This window comes from Bacillus rossius, chromosome 3 (assembly GCF_032445375.1).
Source record: "Bacillus rossius redtenbacheri isolate Brsri chromosome 3, Brsri_v3, whole genome shotgun sequence".
Classification (NCBI taxonomy): domain Eukaryota; kingdom Metazoa; phylum Arthropoda; class Insecta; order Phasmatodea; family Bacillidae; genus Bacillus; species Bacillus rossius.
Window position 1 is genome coordinate 82,533,377 of NC_086332.1, and position 26,934 is coordinate 82,560,310.

Below are 26,934 nucleotides of genomic sequence, written 5' to 3' on the forward strand. Positions count from 1 at the left end.
ACTGTACAACAACTTTTGTTTAAAATATATTTGCGTAAGACCCTTTATTTTTAAGTGAATTGTCTTTTTATTGCCTTGACTGATGTAAAAAAACTTATTTCATTAATTTAACATTTTTTTTCTTACCTTTAATATTAACGTTTAGAACTTTATTCATTATAAATGTGAGTAGTAGTTCTTTAAGATTATTTTCATATAGCTATCGAGAGTCTACGGTTAAAAGTGCGAAAATGGGAAGCATTTTAATGAACTGCTGCAAGTCGCTGTCATCTAGGACTTAACTGCAAATTTTCAGTGATACGCACAAGGTCTACAGCGGTAAACTTTCGGTATGTTATTAAGCATAGTCGACTCTACCACTGTGCAAAAATTCAGCTTTGGACAAATTTTTCACAGGTTGAAACCTTTGTTTCCTGGGCTACAGGCAGGATCGGTGCCTCTGCCCGGGCCTTCCGGCCACCAGTCCACGTTACAGGGAGTGCTATCCTCGACTGTTTTTCCTATAATATTTCATACGTGATTTTAAATATATATATTTTTATATTTACCGCTATATTAAACAAGTTTTTATTTAATTTATCTAATTTTATTTTATTGCTGTTCCTCGTATGTGCTGAAAGCATGAAATCATGTGTAATACAGTTTTAGAGTAACTGTTTGCATTTAGCTTTCATCTTTACCGATTTTTTTTAAGTATAACAAATCATAAAAATAATAAAATCAAGTTTGTTTACCCCAAGAATTTAAAAATCCAGGAAAACCTCACTTTTATCAATTTAATGTTATACGCTCTACCACATGCTCGTCAGGGGTGTATGTGTGTTGGTGAGGCGGGATGATAAGCGCGACGCTCGATGGTATTTCTAGCGCGGTATAGCCTCTAAACGCAAGGCTGTGAACTGGCACGCAGTCTACTCGTCGACACATGATAACTGTGAAATTTGTGCGGTGACCGTATTTTTATATTACGGGGAAATGAAGATAAAGGTGTAATGCAAGTCCCTTAAGTGCTTTCAAGAATCTGTACCACTTGTTTTACACCTAAAAATTACTCTGAAAACATGCGTTTAAGCCATTTTAACTCTTCTAGAAATACAGTTTAAAAACATGATCCAAAATTAAAAGTAATTTTCTGGCCTCAGCGATCTCTTAAATGCTTTTCTTAAACATACCCCACTCGGATATCTTGAGTAGTTTTGAAATCGCGTTGTTTTTCCTGAAGCTCTGCACACCGTGTGTGTGACCTGGTAGGCGGGGGCCCCTTAAGTACGTGCTAGGACTGTCATCAAATTTTATCTTTAAGATCATTAAAATGATTAAATAAGACATTTTTAAATATATTCATATAATAATTTTTTTAAAATTGATGTTAAAAAAAATAAATAATAGGAGCAAACCAATTTAGAATATTACACCCTTTAAGCGCATCTTCAGTTCACGGACGTTCTTGTGACGCTATTTTTTTTTAATTTAACTTCAGGAGCCTGCTCTTCACTCACGCACAGCCGCGGTGATGACGCCAGTGCATGCGCATGTGTTCATTTGCCTGCGGTCGAACCATTATGTCTGATACTTTTTAAGCTATTTTTGTACATTTTAATTTATTTACCTACTTCCAAATTCTAATAAAATTTAAAGTTGGTATCATAACTGTACAAAAATTAAAAAAAAAATTACCATAGATTTTAAAATATAACTTTTAATGACACAATATCAACATGAATGGCGGATTTTGTTACTTATTAATATTTTTTCTAAAGATATATCGTGTGTCTCGTCATTCAACTTTAATTAAATTTCAGGCACATAATGTCAAGCGAATTTCATATAATTTTAATGTTTAATGTTTGAGTACTTTACAAGTCAAATAATTTATAGAAATGTGACTTAGACATGCAACTAAAGAAACAAATAATCCAACATTAAATTTTTTATTTGTTTTCCCTAAATTGACGTAAACAATTATAAAAAAATGTATAATATATGTGTGCAGAACATTTATGATTGAAAAGTAACAACAAATTCCTCCCAAACATCATTTTTTTTAAATTTTTTATTTAGGTGTAATATGGTATGTTGTCCATCTCTAAAAATGTAATTTTGTTTGATGATGTACGTTGATTATTTGACAGCGGATGTCAAAAAGCCACACTTTAACTAAAAAGGGTATAGAATATTATTATATAAATGTTTCTATTTCTTTTCTACCAGCCATCTCAAGGAATTTTCAATTATTTTTGAGTATTAGTAAACTAAGTATTATTTTATGTAATTATATTAAATTATATTAAATCTGCTTCGAATCAGTGAAAATTTACTCTTTTTTTAGAACTGCCTCACCTAAATAATTTTAATATCTACTGTAGTCTATGTAATTACTTTTTTGTGATTATAGCTTTTATTCTGATGAATTTCAGTATTTTAAGCACAGATTTGTAATGAAATAAGCTTATTTGCCTGTAAGCAACCATATTTATTTTGCAGATTTATTGGAAACACTCCTTTACTTATTCATATATAAAGTGTAATTTTCCTTCCATGCGTCATTTTCTGAACAGATTTTGTATAATTCCGAGACGCATTGTACAAATATGTAATCTAATTTTAAGAACGAAGGGAAAATTATTTAAACACAAAATTTGTTACCGTAAAAAAAGTCTTTACAACCTCTGACAAAATTATTTGTTTGGATATAGTTATTTCCTCTTTGAAAACATTTCTCCCGCTTGCTTATTAAAAAAAACACGCACTATGTTTTGTAAGATACCGGAAAATAAATATGATTATTGGAGTTCAGGAATGACTTCTAAACTTCTACACGTGTGTTGCTCTCACGATTTGAATCACTAATTATATAACATTTTTATGATACACTAGAAAAATATTAAAAAAACAATTAATAGTCACAATTTATGTTTAAATTAGTTTCGGATAACATAAAATCCTTCCTGTTAAAATTTTGAATTTAGTATAAAGAATTTTTCATAACATTTGTAAACCTGTTTGGTATTCCTTTGATTTGAGTAATTAATAAATTTTTGTTGGTTTTTAATAATATAGTATTAAAATCTACTAACTTAATGTATTTAGGCCTATTTAATCCAAGAATTATACTGTGCCATAGTCTACAAATAACTCATATAGCGATTATAAACAACGCACTTCAATACTTAAATCAAACTATAAAATGTTTTCTACAATGCTCTATATGTTAGGGAGATTGTTAACGTTAAAAATGTACGAAAAATGTACCATGAAAACATTAACATTAAAATTGTACGGAAAATTTACCATGAAAAACTATACATTTATTATGCAATTTATTTTTATTGTTTACAAATGTATGGAAATGTTCAAATATTTGTTTTACAAATTTCCCACATTTTTTTAAAAATTTTTACAACATATATGCATAAAAATGTTAAATACCTAATTACTACATTTCTAAATTATTAGAGGCCAGATATTTAAAAATGTATTCAAAAAGCAAACACGACATTAAGTATAATTTTTTACAAAATTTGTAAGATCTTTCAAGCAGAAAACATATTTTGTTTAAATTTTTTACATTTTATTAGCTGAGACATGCAATATGTTTTCACAAAACGTCCAAAATAATTCTTACACTACATGAAATTGGGCTCATTAAGATCTATGAATAAATAACCTCTATTTTTAAAGTGAAGTTTTGAAGTAAATTCAAAATGGTAACTAAGTATGCGCTTCAAGCTAAAAGATTTTCTTGTAGAAAATCTTTGCTCTCTAACTCGAAATATAATCATGCTATAAATAAAAAATTAACTTTGCAACGTGAAAGAAAAAAAGTTCTTAGAATATTTCGAAGTACGAAAACTTTATATAAGCATAAAATATGCAGGCAATATCTTTGCTTTTGCAGTATAGTCTTAGTTTACAGAAATGATGTCTAACAATTCCTTTCAATATTCAACTTTTAATATTTTTTGTAACAAATTTAGTGCATGTCAGCTAGACTGAAACGTTTTGAAACTTTTATAAAGTTTTTCGGCACAACCAGCTTTCTTACCTTTGACGATATACATGTTTGTAGAACACTTATTTCTCAGCATCAAGCTTTTTAAAAACCTTGTGGAGTCCTGTTTTCTCAACACGGTATTATCAATTTGGTAAAAGTAAAATTAAGTGTGTAGATACTGAATTCCTGTTTTGCGCAGTAAAATAGCAAATATGTTTAACTGGCTGGTAAAATTATTTTAGAATAACAATTTTTAATCTATTTCAAGAATGACAACAAAAGTATTAATACATGTTTTTATTACGCACATAAGAAGTTTAACTTAAACGTAATAAAAAAACTAACTTTAGTTTTGCATACAATTAATTAATATAAATTAAATAATAAAAGTACAGAAGTAATACTGTAAATATGGTTGGAGTAGTATAAAAAATTCAAATATATACTTCATTTTATTAAAATTTTTCAATTGTTATGATCTCAGAGCCTCATCGCAGTCTACGATCTAGCTTTCTTTATGTGCATCAGCACAGTCTTCGATCGCTCACCAGTTTCAAAACCACTTTCGCCATTACCATATAAGTCAGCGTCTTCACCTGTTTTACTGCAAGAATTCAAAATCGTTGACTTAAAAGCTTCTTCATCGACTAAAATCTTCCCTTTTAAGAGTCCGTCATTATTTCAAAGTAAAAATGATCTATTTGATATGGGTTTGAAAGATCTTACTTTTCATGGTTTCAGTCTTCCATAAACCATCATCATCCTTCAATTTAAGTTCATTGTCGTGATTAGGAGAGCTATATTCACAATCACGCTCAAGACAAGGAAAATTATTTACATCAAGCAGCACACCCTTACTTACTATAGTGGCTTTACCGAAGTCCTCTATCTTGGAATTGGGCTTGGCTTTACATGTCTTTTTAAGCTATCAATTCGTGTTATTAACCTGCTACGCCGATTACAGCTTAAAATTTTGAGTAGTGGGTTTTTAACTCAATCATTCTTCTCGTGACGTCTAGCATTTCTTATCTGGACAAAATCTTTGCTGCAGTATCTATATCAGTGTCCTTCCGAATGAGATGCAGTATGCAAACCAGGATCCATGTTAGTAGAATACAAATGTATGTCCGGGCACAGGGTTAAGAGTGTGGAGCTGTGTGTACACCCGCCATCTTGGATTCTGACGTCACGCGGCCATCTTGGATGACCTTGATATTGAACTTTGACCTTGACCTTGACCTTAACCGTTGACCTTCAAAATTTACCAAACTTTGCCCAAAGTTCCTCAAAATTCGCCAAAATTATCCATTTTTTTGGGAAAAAATCCCGTCAAAAATTCTCAAAAAATTACATAATTCAAAAATTAGGATTTCGAAAACCTCAAAATACTTTTTGCCTTAGAAATAATACAAAGTCCTAAAAGAGGCTTAAGCATCCATTTTCAAAGCCTCTGATAAGATCCCTGTGGCCGGACATACATTTGTATACTACTCATGAAAAATTCTGCGACTAATTATTCCTGAAAATATTTTGAAGATTTTCACCAAGTGCTTCTAATTATTACTGTCGAGACATATGCTGATGTTCTGCGAGGGCTTGTGGTTATTTCTGAGAAATCGATATCTGCATGAAACATCTTTTTACTAAATGAGTAATATAATTTTATTTATAGTTACATTTAATTAGTGAATTTATGTTACTAAACCTTCACCTACAATATTTTTAACAGTTAGAATTCAAACATAAATATCATTTCTCATTCTAATAATATGTCTTAAGACAGTTGAGAATCAAAATAAAGTAAGACGAATTTCCTTCACCTTGAGGTGTAGCGAAGCCCTCGTCTTGCGAAAGAGAGTGAGCATCCCGCATCCAACATGAAAAATAAATAATATTTACTTCCACGCAACATATATCTATTCTAATGTTGCTCACGGTTGAATTAAATAACGTAAAAAATAAGAAAATGTTTACAAACTTACCTCCAAACTCACAAAAATAATTGTTTAACACACTTTCACTGCTAGCAGTCAGGGCAGGATTTAGGGGAGGGCAAACGGGGCGAAAGCCCTGGGGCCTCCACAACCGGAGGGCCCCCACAACCGGACTCATACAAAAAGGACTATAGAAAAGACCAATCTTCGGAACTATTTTACTACCAAATTCACTCAGATCAAAATTTCAGAGCTACATTTCCAAACATTGATATTGCATTGAGAATGTAGTGGGTTTTGATGGTTTCAAATTGCACTGGAGAGCGCTCATTTTCAAAAATGAAAATTATAAAAAATAGGGTCCAAACCACGATGGGACAGAACCGTTTATCGTAGCTTTCCCGGGAATTGGATTTCAGCGAAGTCATCAACGATTTTTCGGCGAAAAAAGCTCGGAAGGTTCCGTTCATTAACACTAAAATTTAATTTAATATAATTATTGTCTCCGATTATATGTAGTCTATGTATGTTTTTAAATACTAAGAGAATCTACTTGATTTCACAATAAATTATTTATTGGAAAACTCGAATAAAAAATTATTCATTTTATTTCGCAAATAATTTGGGGCCAGGGGGCCTCCGCTCCTCTGTTGCCCCGAGGCCTCCAGATCTCTAAATCCGGCCCTGATAGCAGTAGAGACCGACCGTAGTCATGGAACAAACTCAGACGAATGACGGAGTCGCTCAGTAAACCCCATCTGCGTAACTCAGGTAGTCGGCCGTTTAGACCCTTTTTTCTATTGTTTGACACGACTTCTTAGAAAACAAATAATACAACGGGGAAGTATTGTTTGTGTTCTTAAAACAAACTTGTTTGTCTGAATAGGCAGGTTTTTAATTTTGGCCAGCCAGATTATAAAAATATCACACTGTTCAAGAGTGAGAATCGATCGAATTAATTGTTTATTTGGAAATTATTTTTTTATGATTTATGGAATTTTTCCGAAATTTCTAGGTAAATAATTATATATTTCCAAGATGGTCACCAAATGTCAAGATGTTGGGTGCCTTGGCAATAAATTATTCTTGCACTCTAGTGGGTAAAAATTAAACTAATATGGCCGTAACGTAGGCTACTCAAGTAATTGACGTGTGTACTAAGTAACACTAGAGTTCGTAGTAAAAATAACTGAAAACATTATGGTGGCAGCACTCTCTAGTACACACTTACTTGTGTACTTCATGACACTAACGCTCAACAAGGTTGTGGTTCTGTTTTGAACACGTGATGTTATTATTCCTTCTAATTAAAAAAAAATTACATGTCTGATTATGTGTGTTACCATTATATGGCTTATTTAATTCTGACTTGGCAAATGTCTTGATGGCCGAGCGGCTTTAGGCTAATGTTTCCGAACTTTCTGGTCAGCGCTGTTGGTTCGAATCACAGCGCTTCGAATGTATTGTTCATAAAAAAAATAATTTTTTATGTTATAAGGAACTTAACAGCTCTGGTAAGTAATGGAACATCGACCTTACGTGATGTGACAGAGCTATGCTGGCGCTCACTAGGAGTAAACATCGGAAACAAAGATTTCGGTATCAAATATGGCAGCCTCCAGCAGAACAGAAAAATAATATGGTGGTCGTGACATCCTCCAAGTTGGCGGCCTCCAGCAGACGAAAACAAAATGTCGGACATTATGTCAGAATAGAAAAATGTTTTTGTGAAATTATATCCAAGATGTCGGACATGTTATTATAATTCAAGATGGTGGCCTTAACGAAAATTGTAGCGTTCTATAATCCAAGATGGCGGACGTAACGAAAAGTGCCACGATGACATCATACACATCCAAGATGGCGTGTCTAACTAAAATTTCAACATAAGTGAGCGGAGCACTCGAATTAAAATAGCGTATTCAATATGGCGGATCCAGGATGGCCGCCAAAGTCAATTTACTGGTCGATGTCATCCAAGATGGTGGACAGTGGCACCGGCACCACACTCAAAACCCAGTGCTCAGTCCACTATTAAATATTACTGTTTGGTAAAGTAAAAATTAAATCAATATAAAAATTTTAATAAATACTCAGTATTGAATATTATTATAAACATGTTATTAATATTAATTTTTTAACTAATCAAATATGTATTTAAAATAAATAATGGAAATCAATTAATATGCTGAATGCTTGTTCTTATTTATTAACTTAAATTATTTGTTACATAATAGTGTAAAATTTATAATGAAAATAATTATTCCTACGGAAACATAATCTCTCTTATAAAAATACACTTTAAATACATTTGAAAAAGTTTATAAACACAATTTATATGACTAATATTAACAAAAATAAATGTAGGTATTTAATGACATGGATCAGTATTCACTTTCAATCACTAAAGTATAAGATTTGGAAGCACATAGCTATATAATTTTTATTTGTAAGTAGCTTTTTTCGTATGTTGCCCTTTTTCAGCCTGTGAAAATTTTGTTTGAATGGTGTGCGCGAATCCTAAAAATCCACTCATACTTTCATAACGCGTCAAAAGAAGTGTACTTATCAAAATTTCAGCTCATAATATTTGGGTTGGAAAAATCAATCATTTCTGAAAAATATAAATCAATACGACCTCACTATACACTTTTTGAATGATATATCACGAGTTAAATTCAGTTGTCACCGTTTGCTTTCACTATCTACCTATGGTTAAGCCGGTAAAGCAAAACCTCCGCGCATGCAAGGTGCAAACACTTGTATGTTTGTTTAGTAGGATTTTACGTCATGATGTTGCGCACAGAGATTTTAAGTGACTGAACCCCAAGGATATAGAATACTCTGAACGTGTTGGCTAACGTCTCACTGTTCACTAATTTCAGTCATGCCGGAGTATTGTATTGTTACTTGTGTTGTTTAGATTATCTGTTGAATATCATCGTGGAACTCGTCTATTTGTCGCTGTGTTGTCTTTTGGACCTTTTTTTTTTATTAATTTTTTGGCCCCAGTCTCGTTGTTGTCAGCCACTGTGCTCGTCAGTGCTGTGAAAATTTTATTTCTTTCCACCTAAATCTGTGTGCAGTCTATCCATATACATTGTGACAAAGGCTGATTCTGTTTGTTTGGGTATTATTCTTTTTCGTTAGTGTAAACTAACAATGGCGTTAAGTACAAAAGATATTGTTAATCAAAATCTTCGCCAGAAGAATCTGTTATGTAAGCAATCACGGTCAGAGTGGAGTCAGTTAAAGCCTTTAATGACTTGATTCACAGTGTTCTACTAACATAATCAGCAGCGTACGGACAGAAGGCTCCCTAGTGTGAGTTTTAATGACTCAAGAAATCTTTCGAGATGATCGTCCTAAGCATGAAATAGTAGGTTAACTTTTTTGTTTAAGATTTTATCGGTAACTTCATCGTACAATGGAATGAAAGTCTATGAAAAATGCTTGCATCAGAATGGCTGTTTCTGTTTGAAATAAACTTTTTTAAATAGTATGTACATTTTAACATAGTTAGTTGACATAAAACTAAGGAAAATAAAATTAAAAATTCGATTATATTACGTGTGAAAGGTATCATAAGATTTAAGTAAATTTATTTTCATATCAATGCTTCTACTGTTAATATATAATAAATGGTATGTAACAATTTCAAACAATTTCGGATTTTTTAAATTATACTTATTTACTCTTTATAAATTTATATATCCTAATAAGTTTTTAATGGAAATAGAGAAGGAAAAAAATGTCTAATGAAGGAAACATCCAACTCCATCCCTGGCAGTGTTCTAAGATCATTACGCTGGCAGAGAATCGAACTCGACGCAACCCAGTTTGTGTTCTAGCGCATTGATGCAGATGTTACTACCCCCTCCCCCCTTTTTTTCTTCCAAACCACCTAAATCAAAAATCCCCGTTTCATTTCTTCATTTACGCTATCCGAGGGTGACGAAAAAATACCTGGCCTCATTGCAATACAGAATATATATATTTATTTATATATTTTCTGATATCGCTCTTTTGCAACAAGAGGAAAGACCGTTCGAATTTAGTTGTGTATCCACATCCTCCCAAAGAACCTCTTCCACGTGGTTAGTTATCAAAGCAAAATCCTTATGTCTAACATAAAGTTAAAAGTGCCTTAAAAAACTACTAGAACATTCCCCTTGTAGTTTGCAATGAAAAATGTCTTCTACACTCAAGCTGCAGCAAATCAGCTCTCTGTGTCTCGCATAATACAGTTAATGCTATCCTGAATTTATTTGATTTCCGACTTATGAATGGTAGGTTTTCTTCGGGGCCATTATGAAAATAAAAGTATACACATTTCGAATGTTAGGAAAACTTTTAATTCGACAGTCAATAAATTACTAAATGATTTGTTCAGTCCCGGTCTGTTTATAGCGTCATTATCCTTAGAGTATAAATATATATAAAAATTAAATAATAACTCTACTTATGGTAACAATATATATCGCAGCCAAATTTACGTCTTTATTCTCGCTATCGAGGACTTATTTCGTTTTTGTGTTCTACGCGAAAGGGGCTATCACGTAAATTAACGCGAATATATATTCAAAGCGAAACGGAACATTCAACGCACACATTTTCGGATACGTCGTAAGAAAAATGGAGCTCGCACACTTTTAAATATGTGGCACTATGCGTTTTCCTGCAATATTGGCAAAATTTTGAAATGATTATTAGTCTACGGAGTAAGTGTTTGGTACTTATTTTAAATCCCTCGTATTATTAAATGGCTAGTAGCAAAAACCGTTGGTGTGTGGCCAGTTATAAAATTTCGTTTAAAAATATGAAAGGTACTTTTTCAGATGAATTGTTAAAATTACATCATAAAGTGTGTAGTGCTAACCAAGGATGTTAACAATAAGTAAGCAAAAAATTGGCGTGAAATAAATTTTTATAAAACGAATGTTTGCCACCCGGAGTGAAAAATTAGTAGGTCGTAGTAACTCTGACTTCAATTATCAACATTCCAACTCCAAAACTTCCTACCTCCATGATATTTTCCCCGGGGCAGAGTCGGAGCGAGGCTGCGCGCGCACGGCCGGATCGAAGTCGAGTTCTGTGCGCGCGCCCGAGTTCCAGCGAGGAACACACTCTTATGGCAGGGGGGAGGGACGGGCTGAAACCTTCAGTCGAGTGGGAGCGCGCCCCGCTGCACCAACGCGCCCCGCCGGAACCCTTCTGAAGGTCGCAGACCTCCTCAAGGCGCCCAGTCCTCCTGGTATGTCGCGGAGGGAGCTGGCGTCGCGCGCCGCGTCGTGTCGTCGTCGTTGACGCCCGCGTCGGACTCCTGCTTCGACATCGACACCTCTTCTCCCTCTTGTCTCTCCCGCTGTGCTGGACCCGCGATGGATCGCCTGCGCGTCTTCGCCGCATTCGCGACGCTTGCAGGTACGTCCCAGTGCTGCGTCCAGGTCGGGTCTCCTCCTCGACATCCAGTGTCGAATCTCCTCCTCGACATCCAGTGTCGAGTCTCCTCCTCGACATTCAGTGTCCAGTCTCCTCCTCGACATCCAGTGTTGGGTCTCCTCCTCAACTTCCAGTGTATGTTCTCCTCCTCAACTTCCAGTGTCGGGTCTCCTCCTCGACATGCAGTGTCGAATCTCCTCCTCAACATCTAGTGTCGAGTCTCCTCCTCAACTTCCAAGTGTCAGGTCTCGTCGAATGCATGTCGAGCGACGTGTCGCGCAACACTGTAGCCCCGTTGTGGACGTGGCCTTGAATCTCGATAGGAGCTGTTCGCAGGCGAAATGATCTTAATGCAGGCATCGTCAGCAGCAATTTAAATTAATTCAAGCAGTAAACTTAAATTTATCATAGTGTGAATCGTTAATTCAATTTTTATCTCGCTGACAGGGTGCGTGATTTCCCTGACTTAAATCGTCGTACAAAGCGAAAGTAAAAGCTTTTTTAAATCACACATAATGTCTACAATATAAACCTCATTATTCGGCATCATTTAACCATGTAAAAAATAAAAAATTCTCGTATAGCTTCAATTGTTTGTTTCGTAGATTATTATTCAGATGTACAAACAAAAATAATTCATGAAACCAGCCCGTTAAAAACATATTAAAATAAACGTATGCAAAACGCATAATATAACGCTTCAAAGTAAATCTTGAGTTGTTAAAATTTAAAAAGATGTATTTCAAAGTCTTCAGAACATAAAGGAAAAACTTTTTATTAGGTGATTCAGAGGAAAACTACCTATAAAAAACCAATTGTGTAATATATTTAAATGAAAAGTAAATTCGCGAACAAAATACGATACCAAACTTTACGTATACCTTCAGCTTACACTTTTTTATGTCAACGGTATTGTTTGAGTTAACGACAGATTGATTAAAATTCGAAGTTTTTCTTAATCTCCTATGATCTTTGTAGTTTGATTAGCTAGTTGTGTTCTAAACCCTATATTTAAATTATTATTATACAGTTAAATGTTTATACTTGACTTAGAATCTACTAGCTTGAAATTTAGTGATGGAGATGAAACTATCAACTATGAGTCCTTCCGTCAATCCAATAATCCGTGAAGGATGAACTCTGAGTGAATTATGTTATACTGGCTCGTTCACTTCGGGGTCATTAAATACGAGTTAGAAAAGAAGAAATAAACCAGTGAAGAAGTAAATTCGGGAAACCTCACTTGCGCCTAACCTCAATTTCTATTTTTACAATATTATTATTACTGGTAACAAAATAAATTAATACTTATGTTCTCGAATGTTTAATTTAGTTATTAATACATATTTTCATTTTTTCGTGCTATTATTGTACACTATGAAGATCATACGTCATGTATTTTTCAAAAAGAGTCCTATTACTTAGATGATTTCCTGACATAAAATTATCAAAATATATTTAACAAACATATAGTTTTTTTATATATGACCTCAAACAATTCATTATTAAAATGGCCAAAATATGTTTATCAACGTAAGAAAATTTTTCAAAATATGTTTATGAAGGTAAGAATAACCATTATGCATGATAAGAAAGTAAAGTGTGCAAAAACGTTCATCTGGAGAGCTCAAAACAAGGCGCATTTGTAGCATGCAGCACATAGTCTTACGTAATGGTTTTCCTACGCCTAACATTGTTTAATTATGTCCTTGTTATTAAATATATGCATACAAATATACGTATATAAGAACAAATATAAATGTTTAGTCTTACTGCCTCAAAGTAAAATACAACCAAAGTAAAACTCAGTATTTTGAATTGAAATTTATTTACAATCGTTAGGGTAAGTCAATATCAGAAATTATGTATCTTATGGAAGAGGGAGAAGTAATAACGAATAAAGTAGAGAGTCAGAAGACTGAGAAGACTCTTCGCTGTCTTTGAACTGAGAAATTCCAGTGTTAACCTACATTGTGATTTTTCTTGGAGGTGAACCATGTATCACATTTTAGCCTTTGTCAACATTATTGCTCGATAGTAAGTGTTATTTATATCACTCTTGCATACTTGCGCACTCGAATCCTTGCTCACTTGCATAATTGCGCAATGACATACTTGAACACATTCTTAAACACTTGCATCCTGTACACTCGCCTATAAGCTTATATATGTTTACACTTGTTTCAAATATTCGCGTTCTCTTCGAAATTACTATCCCTAGAGCTGTGAAGTTTCACTTGAAAATCGCGTGGTGAACACACATTTTATTTTACTATGTACGTAAAATCTTTTGTCAAAAACATTTTCTCAGCAATAATTTCGCTTAAGTACTATAATAATGTCTATTTTTTTAATCGAACCGATACTTAAAGAATTTAGTAACCATAATGCAAACATAATGCAAGTCCCACTACCAAGCACCTTCCTTTACTTTACAAAGTAGCGTCTTTATGTCAGATAAAGACTTAACTAAGTGTTGTTGATAGCTAAAAGGGAAATTAAATTAAGCTACGTACTTAAGCGGGATGAGGCTTAAAGAAGGTAGTAAAACAACAAACGAACACTAAGAAGGCTCTAAAATACCCAGAAAATGCAAACTTTATTGAACTACCTTATAGCAACAATCAGTAACATGAAGATAATTATTTTAAATACCGTTTTTCTAGCAAGATTCGTTAACTTATTAATGGAGCTTTGGATGTAAATTTCGTTGGACACAACACAGTCAATACACTCTGCATTAATGTTTGTGCTTAAATATTTTACCAACTAAGTATTTTGTAAGAGCCATTTTTCGAGTGTCACTACGCACGGAAAGAAACCACAACTTTTTTTGGCAACAACCAATCTTCTTCTTTTTTTACTGTTTTCCTTCTGTTTATTTATCTTCCGCGCCATTGCCCTGGCCATAACTCGTCCACACCATAAACTCTTCCGCCTGGCTGCAGCGAGAGACTCGACTGAGCGACCAACCCAGCTCTACACTTGCTTCGCAGTGCGCGTGGCGGCAACCGTCCTGACAACCTTTTCGTAACGCGTCTGGCTTGCTGGCGCCGAGATGGCTCATATTTCCGCGCCAAGTGGATTCCAGGCTTTTTTCCAGATTTACATGCAGGTGTTTATTCGAAAACATTAGTGGGTTAAATTATGTCCAAGATGGACTCTCGCGATCCTCTGCACACTCGGGCAAACGTCATCTGTTCAATGGCTGCTGACTTGTAAGGCGTCTCAACTCGGTAACTTGTGATTCCATACTTCCTTGATTGAAGTTCTCTAATTGGTTCACAGACTTCCAGGCTAATAGTGAACCAACAGCAAAAGGAGTACAAAGGTAAATATAACTTTAATTTGAGCATGTTACGGAAAAGAAAACGCGAATTTTTCCGGGCTCTAAACACTAGACTAAGGATGCTGAGATTATACGACTGATTGCCCTTTCCACCATTAGAGTTCAGTCGTGATCTCGTTTCACTAATTCTCTTGATCATTTTTGGACCACGTTTTCTGTTGCACCGCTGTGTGTTGAGTGCTGAGCGAAAATCATTGGGGGATGTTGAGTTGAATCGTCCGTCGGGAAGGTGCGTGAAAATGATCTCGGATCAATACAATGCTAGTTTACATGTCCGGAATTCGAACACACATTATGGAGGTTATTATTTTAATCATACGTATTACTTAGAAAACGATTAATTTATTTCAGAATATATTTAAATACAGTTATGAAAAAACGGGCCCTTTTCTAGCGTTACAACCACATTCCACATGTCGTACCCATATTTTGAGGTTTGGTAATGCTCGTTATTTTGGTTTAACGCTTTAATAAGGCTTTTTAATTCTTTACAATTACTTTTATATTAAATAGAGTGTTTGTCTAAGCAATACCTAATCATATTGCAGACGGTTTTTTTTAAATAAAAACAGCTCTTAAATACAGGTATGTGTTTCTTTCAGTCGTAACTAAAAATCAAAAGAGACGTCGCAGTGACCATGTAAGTTGCTATCTCGTGGCGACTTTTACTTGCCATGACACAATCGATGGTAGCGATTTCATAGCGTTCCAGCCCACCAATATAAACGCACCTAACATTCCTTCGACACTGCTGCCGCCCGTTTCCGCAGATTGAAAACTTACGAGCTTCGATTCATGCGAGCGTAGTTCGTGTAGCCCCAGTATGGGTTGGTGCAACGTTTAGTGGAATGATAGATCATTCTTGGGCTGAAATCATTTTACCGCTGACCCTAGAACAGAATCGTGCATCTGGCCATAAATGTACTCAGTAATGTAAACGCTGGAAGTGAAATTTCAAAGAGTGACTGTAATACAATTAGTCCGGAAAGAAGCTATTATTTTGAACAGGCCAGCTGCCGGATTTCGGCAGTCAAGTGTTTTGGAGTTCGCTTTAGTTTGGGAGGGTCAGTCACTTTATTCCTCTCCATGCAACGAACAAACAAACCTACATGACTGACTTCTTTAAAATATCAAATCAATTTGAGTGTATATCGTGGGATTATTTGAGCAAATACATAAATTAATTTCAGTGAAATATGTTGTTTTTGTAATATGTAAGGTTTAAATGGGTTTTCTCTCAGAAAGAAAGTTAGAAACAGCATATATCCGTTATGGGTGTGTAAGATATTTAATATTTTGAAAAGTACAGATATTTCTTAGCAAAAAACCCGTATCAGCTGACTTATTACGACAGTATCAAGCTCCCACAGTGAATTTATGAAATGCTATTAATTTTTTCATTGCAAGAATTGAGACAGTTCCGCCGAAAAACACTGTAACTGAGCAGGAATGCCTCAGGAGTGAAGCAATGAACCTGCATTCGGGATATACGGACTCGAACTCCTGTCCAGCCGTCATATTTTTGGTCTTCCGTGGTTTTCCTCGCCAACCACTCTGCAAAAATACTGGATGGTACCTACTACACGACATTTTCCTTCCCAAATTATCTGCAATTAGTTCGGTGAAAGTGTCCGGCTCCAACTACATCGTATCGGGTGAAAAGTGCTTAATAAATAAAATTTTAAAAATATTATAAAAAAATTCACGGCCAAGAATGTCCACGTGACTATTAAATGGGTTTGAAAAACGTAAACGTTCTTACTATTTTTTTACGGGAAACTTTATGTATATCTTAAAGTTTTCTACTTATTGTATACATCATGTAGGCCAACATATTGGTAGTGTACAACATACCAGCACCCTATCCAGAGATGACTTGTGTCGGTTGAAACCCACGCGCAAAATTATCGGGCCGTCAGACACCCCCCCCCTCCCCCACAAACCACAACCCATAGGGCTGTTTATAATCCTGAAGATTTGCGCCATAGGTCCAGCTAACTAAGGGGTTAATTATTTTGCTCGATTCCGCAGATTGGAAAGTAATATTTCAGACAAATTATTTGGAAATTTTATTTAATCTATTCATCCAAATTTATGCTTTTAGTATATCGAGATTACACGTACGAGTGTTTCGTTATTTGAGTTGGTAACTTGCGTGTTTCTTTGTTATTATTAATACCTATTATTACCATCACAGTCCGGAAGAATTAGTATGGCTGAATGGCGTGCATCCCTGTCCAAAGTGTCAAAACATTTCCGAGTGTGGCAGATGCCCACGGGCAAACAATAAATTGTTCTCAATTAAGAGAGTACTTGTTTATCGCCGCATTCCCTTCCCCCCAGTCCTAAATCCATTTACAATCGACTTCAGTTTATTTTGAACGCTCTCTAAAGATCTAGGCCAACGAGAAACCAGTCATGACTGGCGGAATTTATCACGTGTTTTTCTGTCAAAGATTGGCAGAGGGGGAAGGAGGGGGGGTTTTCCACGTGTTGGCCTGTCAATTAGTAATCCACGCCGAAATAAATTCCAAATATTGAATTGAAAAAAAATTATTTCATTTGAAAAATCAGGTTTTGTTGCTTGCCACAATATGTTTTGTATATAAAGACTCTACCAAATTGTTTGTATTAGGCCTAAAAAATAGTTTGTTAGTGGTTTTTTTATTAATACAGGCCCAGTTGCGGTCATACCCTTGAATGACGTCACGGCCACGAGCCAAGACGACGCCATTACGGACCCGATGTCATGTCCGCTATATTGGGTGACGTCGCACAGGGTAGCAGTTACTAGACCGAAAGTCACTTGACAGAAGTGTCGTAGAAAAGACTGTCGGTTAACTGCCTGTCGCTATAATGCATGTCGGTTGATTGACTGTCGATGTACTACCTGTCAGTAAAATGACTTTCAGTCTACTGCCGCGGTCCCATTACGGATAGACTGACGTAATGGCCACCATATTAAATTACCGTTGGTATCTATGCCAGCCAATATATTGGCTTAAATAAAAGTGGATTCCAAACAAATAGGTAAAAATCCTTACTTTATACTAAAAGTACTAATTTAAAGAAACAATTACTTATTAGACCCTGAAGTTCTTATTTTAAAACAAACAAGTACATCTTAAAAACAAATAATAATAACATATATCTGAAAATTCAAATTTTATACACTTAATGAATGATCGGCCTTACATCACGTATTTGGGATGTTTAGGTTTTGATTAATGTTGGATGCACATTAATAAATTTTTCAGATTAATATTCCTCCACACTAAGTTCACCAGAAAAATGGGCCACCGCCATTACATCACTAGGATATATTACTCCTGCTAATGTAATGACACGGCAGCCATACTAGTCGTCTTGTAGCCTGCCATAGTGGGTTCTCTTTTTTGTATGGTGGAGAGTGATAGTTTCAAACGTCATATTGAGTCTTATAATATTGGTACGAATCACCGGTAACAATTAGCAGATTTTAAGATTACTTATTTGCCGTCAGATTATCGGCATTGAAAATCTTTACAAATTACACTAAAATAGGAATTTTTTTAATTTTGACAATAAAAATAGGTATTCATTTATTCATTCAACTGCTGCCTTATTGAAAATTCGTAAATAGTAGCCAAAAAGATAATTATAAATTTCAATTGGTATAAAACATATATAATAATTTAGAACTCTTAAATAGATGAAAAACCGGTGGTTTGATCCTGGTGAGGATACCAAACTTAAGTAAGTATCAAAACACATTATTTAATAACCTTTCGACGAAAATTCTGCTCATTTTCACTACAAAAGAAGACTCTACACCGAGAAACTGCTCAACTAATTATGATTACCATTTTTAGGTATGTCCTACCGCACTACAGGGGCGGCTACAAACATACTGACCACCAAACCTTTCATATGTACGAATTAACCTAACATGGATTTTATGTCCATTATCATTGTCCAACAGACTACTAGAATATAAAATTGACACTTTACTTTATTTAAAAGGTTCAGAGTTAACCTTGAACAATTTATGAAAACTGCAGTTCTAATGTTGAAATGCTCAGCGAATGTGCTAGTAGCTGCCCGCCGAGTGGCCAGGCCGGGTCATGGTGTGGCATGCTGGGGACTCGTGGCACTCCTCGCTGCTCTGGTACTGGTGGTCGCTCGCTCCGCCAAGGACAGCGTCTCCTCCCGGTGTGGCTGCTCCTCCCAGCCCAGGCACCCGCCAGGCGACTCGCCGATCCCACAGACCACGCCATCTGATCTCCTCCCAACTCGCCAACTCGCTCTGGTCGCCTCCCAGACCGAATGTGGACACGTCACCCACGCCACCAGTCCTCCACAGGGTGCCGTCACTCACCGCTGGGACAGCTGACGTGCAGCGAGGCTGCCCCCTCGGTTTCTCCAAGGACTGACGGAGCGGGGCTCGCTCCCCGGACTCTCTCCTCGAACAGTGTTCTGGGCGCGTGTTGTCGCGGATATAAAAAAAACTCGAGCCTCTGGGTTGCTAGTGGCACTCGCTCGTTGTGGACTCCAACCCACGACCCATCGCAGCCTCTTGCAGTTGATCTCTCCGACGATCCATCATCCACCAGTCGACTCCCGACGTCTTGTTTCTTGCGCGTCGCCGACTCGCTGGTCTCCGACCGAGACGTTCCTACTACTTGCTCCTGACGTGCTGGAAGCCTGACTTGTACTCGGTTCTCTCATCCGCCTCCTCTTCGGAACTTATATACCCCACAGGCACCATCCGCCCATTTTTTTTTGAAAGCCGTATACACTTCCACGAGCTAACAGGTCTAAGTAATTTTTCTACAGTTCATTGAATCCCAGTTGGGTTGACTGCGTCACCAGATAACTTTCACTGACTGCAAGCTTATTCACCTAGTTTAGGGGTGGGATAGAAACGTAATTGGCGTAGGTACGCATTGTTACAACTTACGTGGAATATGTTACATATGTATTCTAGATCGTTAATTCCGCAGACTATGGAAACTTATAAATATTTAAGAACGATTTTATTGTTTGATGTTACTCTTAATAACCAGAATATATGTTTAAATATTTTAACTATAGCAAAACATTTCTCAATTTCCTTACAGAATGTTAAAGATTTTTTTGTAAATTTTTAAAAATATAACAACCAATTTATGATTATCACCTTTTTGAACGAAGATAATAACTTTCCAAATTATATTTGTATTATTATTTTTTTACAGTTATTAAAAAAGGGCAGGCAGCACATGTTTTGCGTATTTATGGTCATCTGATATATAATTTTTAATTGCACGATCATAAGGTCAGAAGTGATTAAGGTCTAAAAATACCGATTTTGCCGGATATATTTAGGTTGTAGTTTTTTGAAGAAACGTCAACCTTAGTTTTTTGTTAAGTCCTTTGAGTCACGGCAGTAATGTTATAACAAAACACTAACATATTTTGTGTAAAAGTTCCTTTATGGGATACCTGTACCTTTGATTTTCCCCGAAAAGAAAAGTTTAGTGACGTTCTTTCAGTGAAGTTTTTGATCAATCATCCTGCTCGATTTGCTGTAGATAGTTAATACCGCTTTTGCTTTTAAAGTTTCATAAAACTTTACAGTTTAAATACAAAACTAATCTGCATGTTTATTCTAACAATTTAAGACAGTAAGCTAGAAAAGTATTATTTCCAATAAATATCTAATGCCCGGCTTGCATTGCAATGCCTCAATAATTTTTTTTGTTATTTGTTTGAAGAAGGCACATATACATGTAAATAGCATCAATTCTCTATGTTTCTATATACCTAAATATATCTCTAACTCTCTCTATTTATTTTTATTTTTCAATCTCTCTGTATACATAATTATAGCTGTATCCTCTTTATATCTCTCTATATCTCTTCTTTATACCTATATCTATACATCTCTCTGTATCTCCATACACTTCAATCTGTAGCAATGAAAATATTAACATTATGTTTTTACCTGCTTATAATTTCATTGATCGTTTTACATGTAACATGTGTGACATAAGTATAAAAAAACACGCGCGTATTCGAATGCAAAGTTGTGTCAAAGTTTAAAAACAATCGGTGTAGAACTTTCGGAGATGTAAGATTTTTAACGAACGATCGAGATTATCGAGAGTACGCGCGCGGGGAGGGAAAAAACAAAATGTTATTTCATGTTACTACTACAATCTGTTTCTGTCATAGCACGGCTTGCGAAAATGGGCTAGACAAACAAGATCCCGTATACGTCTCCATCCACCGTTTGTTGTTTGTGAGCAATTACCAGGAGTGCTCCTCCAGGGGACCGTCTGCCAGCCGGACGCCAACTGCCGTCAGCTGTCGCAGGCTCGGGCTGGCCCGGCGCTGCGGCGTGCTTCGTGGGGAGGTAATCAATTAGTGCTCGCTCCGTCGTGACGAAACAAACACCACTGCTCTCTCTCTCTCTCTCTCTCGTGCTCTCTATCTTTCTCTCGTGAAACGAAAATAAAACAATTAAAAAATTTGCCGTAATTCGCATCATGGTAACGACTACAATAGGTGGCCTTTCTTTGAAATCTACTTTTTAAAAATTAGTACAAATCTGCTCACATAAATATGCTCAAGGGTCAAGGTCAAAGGTCAAAATTCTAGGTAATTCATCCACGGTGGCCAGCGTAGAGTCAAAATTCAAGATGGCTAACACTGGCTCCAGCTCCTTACGCTGCATCCTGCTCCAATACCGACTTTTATATACTATTTCAATTATTTTTGTTAATTTAAAAAAATTGTCTAGAAAAAAATTATGTACGTGATCATGTTTAAAGTTTTTGGTTCGTTAACTACAAAATAAACATAAACATTTTGAATAAAAATTCCAACCAAATTATAACATTTATTTTGGAAATGACTAATAATTAAATTGATCCCATACAGTGCACTAACATAATCCCACTGTGTTTCTTTGCTCAAATAGAAGTAACTGTGGTGTAGATAAAAATAGTTATGACTCCCATCCTCTGTTTCATACACAGGATTCAAAATATTTCAGTAAATACCAAGTAACGGTGAATCGAGACAATTTGTGAGGCCAAATCTACAAACATTTATCGCATATGTATGCCCGTATATGTGTAGCTGGACTAATATACATATGCATTTCACCAGTTATATTTATTGTGTGTCCATTGTCCTGGTTCATCAATTTAATAACTTACAAACACAGATTGCAAAAAAATTACACCATAAAAAAACTAATATTTTTTAGCGGATTAATTTCCCTGAAAGGTTGATTCAGTTCGCTGATAAAAATTCAAGCAATTTAGTCGTAGGTACTTATTGGTTGATAACACAGTCCAACAAAAAAAAATTGGTACCTAGGATTTTGGAATTGATTTGAGCTATATTTGAGGTGCTGAATCTAAATATGAAATTAGTTTTTTTTTCTATAATCTCTACCTTTTGAGATAAGCAAACATGAGATGTGTTCTTCTACACAATGGAAACAAATATGGTTTAATATCAATTGCTCACTCAACGACAATGAAAGAACCCTATAGCAGCATAGCTTTAGTCTCGGACAAGACAAAGAATCGTGAACATCAAAATGTTAATTTGTTTAGAATTAAAAATGGTAAAGATTCTCCACGGAGAGCAAAGTGGCAACACCAAGTATCCTTGTTTCTTGTGTCTCTGGGATAGCAGAGACAAAACACACCACTGTGTTAGACAAGAGTGGCCTAAGAGAGAAGACATGGTCGTTGGAGGAATAAACGTTATTAACGAACCCTTAGTTGAACGACAGAAATCATTTTCCTCCACTGCATATCATGCTGGGCCTTATGAAGCAGTTTGTAAAGGCTCTTGATAAGGACATATAATGATTTACATTTATAGGGGGGAAAATACCTCACTTGAGAAGAAAAAAATTGAAGCAGTAACATTTAACGGCCCAGAAATAATAAAATTCATTAAGGACAAAGCCTTCGTAAAATCCATGAATGAGGCTGAGCGAAAATCCTGGACTTCATTTGTTGCAGTTGTCGGAAATTGTCTGGGCCAAGGAAAATCAGAAAACCACTTTGAACTGGTAAACGATATGCTTAAAAATGTTCAGATCCCTTGGGTGCAAAATGAATATTGCACTATTTACACAGCCAGCTGGACCGTTTAAATGAAAATTTAGAAGACAGCAGTGAGGATAAAAGGTGAAAGATTTCATCAATATATTAAAAATATAAAGAACCGCTATCAAGGAGGATGGGATATGCATATTATGGCAGATTATTGCTGGAGTTTAAAAGGGACTGTCCAAGATACATTCAAGAAGTTCACGGCAAGGAATTTTCCGAAGTATTGAGTGACAAGTTGGTTCCGTCGAAGACTTGGTAGTATCTTTGTATATATAATAATATTAGTATATACTAATAATACTTGTATAATATAATTATATTTACATTATATGATATTTGTATAATATAACAATGTTTATGTAATTTAGTAATAAAAATTTCATTTTAATTTTTAGATTTTATTCATGGATTTAACCTAAACTAACGTAAAACGTAGATTTAACTAAAACGTTATATCTTAGAAATTTGACCTTCTTGGCAAAAAATAATGCCATATTTGAATTCAGGGAAAACAATTCATAAGAAATCATCTTGAAATACCTCGACACCAAAACTAGTGTGGGCCTGTGTAATAAGGTAACATACTTGGGTGCGTTACACGTGATTGGTTAACCAGTTCTTACCCTGTTTATAACTGTTTCAGGATCTCCGAGCACGAGTCAAGATATAATAATCTTCAATGAAATATATATGTACGTATATGTGCTTCAAGTCTACTTTGCTACCAGTGATTAAGCAAAATAATAGCAGCTCCACGGCCAATGTCGCGCTATGCGGTTGAACAAAAGAGGTTGTCAGTTTATATCGGTGATTTCTTCTAGATAAATTATCTACATTTTCGATTTTGATGAATTTGTTTATTGAATCTTTGATAGATCTCCATTGGGCACTCTTAAGCAAAGTATTCGAAAGACTACACAGTCAAATAAACGGTGCGGATGTGTTAGCCGCAGTGGGACAACCGCAGTATGACACCAGCCTCCTAACAAAACAGAATCATTGTCCATGGGAGAAAAACTCCAATTTCCGAGACCTCATTTTTTTGAAGTAGATAGTAGCTTTCATTACATATTACTAATATATTTAAAGTGATTGAGAGAAATAATGCATACGTTATTATCAGGCAAACAAACTAATGACAATTAAATCACTTTCTTTGTGGTGTGGCTTACCAGAAATTTCGCATCTCCTAATCATTTATTTAGAACATTTTTTTTATTATTATAAAACCACATTAAGTGTTTTTCCCACAGTTTAAATATATATCAACTAAGCAATTATTCAAATTAACATTTTAAACCTTACACATTATAAAACATACACTTCCACCCGAGTTTTTATTTGCTAGTAGGTATGGGCGCACCTAACAGATAGCATCACATGTTGCGCAAAACATGTTTTCAGTTTCCACTGTGAGAGTCGCACTTCTGTATCTCCCTCCTTGTTCTATGGCACCGACCATACAGCAAAGAAGATAAAGGGATAAAACCACATGTCTCCCACCCGCTCTTCATATCAGCCGTCCACTAGAGCGCATTTAGCTCGAGCCATCGACTTGGCAAGACCCGATCGATAGGCTGGCGAAAAATAACCAGTTATTTAGCAACGGAGGGCAGCAGGATACCGACGGATGGCAGCCGGATATAGAACGGACTGCCGCGACCGTCCCGCTACAGCACGGCAGTCCGCGGCGCGATATTTCTGCTCGCCTCTGTCCACGCACCACGCGAAACGCGCTTAATTCTGCCCGCTCGCTCGTCACCTGACCGACCCCGGGATATGTCAGCCGTGACGTGGGGTCGGCGAAGCGAAGAGACCAGTTGGTGGACCACAAAAATAAGTTCATCTGTGAAAAATAAAAATTACATTTATCACACGATACATAGTCTAAGTGAAGAAACTATAACCGAAAACTAATTTTGTGGTTAAAACAGTTATTAGGTCATTAAACATTTATTCTCTTTTAAGATTTATTACTTTATTTCGCCTAACGCTTTGTCTGTAATTTATTCGAAAGTTTAAAGTCAATATTGAATGGCTGGTAAAAAAAAGTTTCCCTTGGGAAGTTATTCGTAGATTCAATGTTTTTTAGAATGTCCTCAAATATTACGACATTTACCATTACTAACTACTATTTTATGATCTATAAAAATATCTTAAGTCTCGGTCTGTTCAATTTATTGTTACTACTGATACTTAAGCATAATTTATTTCTGATTTCTTATGTTGATACCTCAATTCATTTACTTATTATTACACTTAGTCGAAAGATGTTGAAAATATCCACTAGTGACAGAACATATATTGAAAGGGAGGTATTGGGTTAGAAATTCAGAAAGATCCTTTAAATAATAGTAGTGACGAGTAAATTAAAAATGTAAACTTACTGTGTGAGACCGAGTTTAACATGTAATATTTCAAATAAAATCGACAAATTTTAATACTAAACGATAAAAAAATTATTAACTAAAACTTGTGGAAAATCCGCACGGCACTCTACTTTTACTAACTTCCCCTTAAATATAAACCACAACGTCTCTTTGCCTCATTACCAAGATAGGTAGAGCTATGGTTGAGACGATGGACTCGCATCCTAGACTACTGATTCACCAATTGGCATGGTTTTCGCTTTTTCATTCTGGATGAATCTATACGATACGACATGGAAAATAAATTCCTTAAATTTACTGCGTTGTTATTGTAATTAGTGATTTACTGATGACCTAAATGTCAAAAAAATATACCTATGTTGAGTTTCAAGTGCCATGATCCCTGCGTGTTAAATTACTTTCTGTCCTGACCAACCTTTTATCAGGACCATCTTCCTTCTCCTGTACTTTCCTGCACACGTTATGTTTCTCCATTGCATACCGCATTACTGTGTCCAGTGTTTTCCCTGGGCCCAACCAACTAGTTAGACATTGGTATTAAGATATGGGAGTAATTCGTGGTGACAATCTCTGCCAAGGCTGTTAATCTCCAAACACACTCTAAAAAAAAGTTGTACTTTTACAAGGGAAATTCGTGGAAACCCTGTTGCCAAGGATATTTCTTGCAAAACTACAAGGCAGAGCCTTGCAAAATCGCACATGGTACAAAGCTCTTGTAGTTTTACAAGTAATATCCTTGGCAACAGGGTTTCCAAGGATTTTCTTTGTAAAATATACAAAAATTTCTTTCAGTGCAGAGCACACGATGCATGCGACCCTCTCCCTGCATGGCTAATCCCAGCATGACTAGGCGCATAGGCTTCGACCTGAGAAGCACCTAGGCCCCTCCTTAACCTGGACCCTTTCTACAAAATACACTTAGTTTTAGTCACATAAGGACAAAAATGCCTTAGTGGCGGATTCAAATTGGTGGCTTTTAAGCCGAAGGTATTTACGGAAAGTACTACTTTTTTCTGAAGTGGGATTTTATTTTTTTTAAATACAACAATTTTTTATATTGTGTTTAGTTCATTAGTGAAAGTGTAAGCTATGAAAGTACAACACAGAATTATTCATATTAAAACCATTTGGAATAAATATAGCCATAATTAGTTCTGCAGTTATTTTTGCCTCATATTTACAAATAATCATTCAAGAGTTCTTGTTAGCCGAAATAAAACCATTTGTTTTTCATCCGTTGGACTGAAAGCTAATGTTTGTGTCATAACCTCTGTTATAACTTAATACGTCAAGGTGGTTCAGTGTTTTACTTTCTTGTAGAATTTTGATTTACACACGTGTCATCTAAAATATGTTATTAATGTCTCTAGATTTCTGGGAAAATAAAAATTATTATTTAAGTATTTATGCCATTCCTAAATCATTCAAAACATAAACTATATTTACCAACAATACAGTTAATCATAAGTATTTAAATTTTACACTCATACAGCAAATAACAGAGTATTATATGCTCGTATAAGAAACAAAAGTTCTTTTTTATTTACTTTAACTTTTTTCCATAGGATACTTTTGCCTTAAAAAAAACTATTTTATTTAATTTTTTAATTCGCATTAATGCATGTAGAGTATTCTTTAAGAAACTAAACTATATTTAAATGTTACTTATATTGGCGATTTTTAAGTAACATGAATACAACAATTTAATGGTTTTATGTTTCAGTAA

General features: G+C 35.3%; 1 protein-coding gene across 1 annotated transcript in view; it reads left to right on the forward strand.

The window, feature by feature from the left end:
• The window catches only part of LOC134531330 (hemicentin-2-like), a 330,338-nt gene that overhangs the window by 9,438 nt on the left and 293,966 nt on the right, over positions 1-26,934 (forward strand). The window contains exon 3 of the mRNA XM_063367025.1: positions 11,094-11,352. Within this exon, the coding sequence (XP_063223095.1) occupies positions 11,094-11,352 (259 nt within the window). The remainder of the gene's footprint in view (positions 1-11,093; positions 11,353-26,934) is intronic.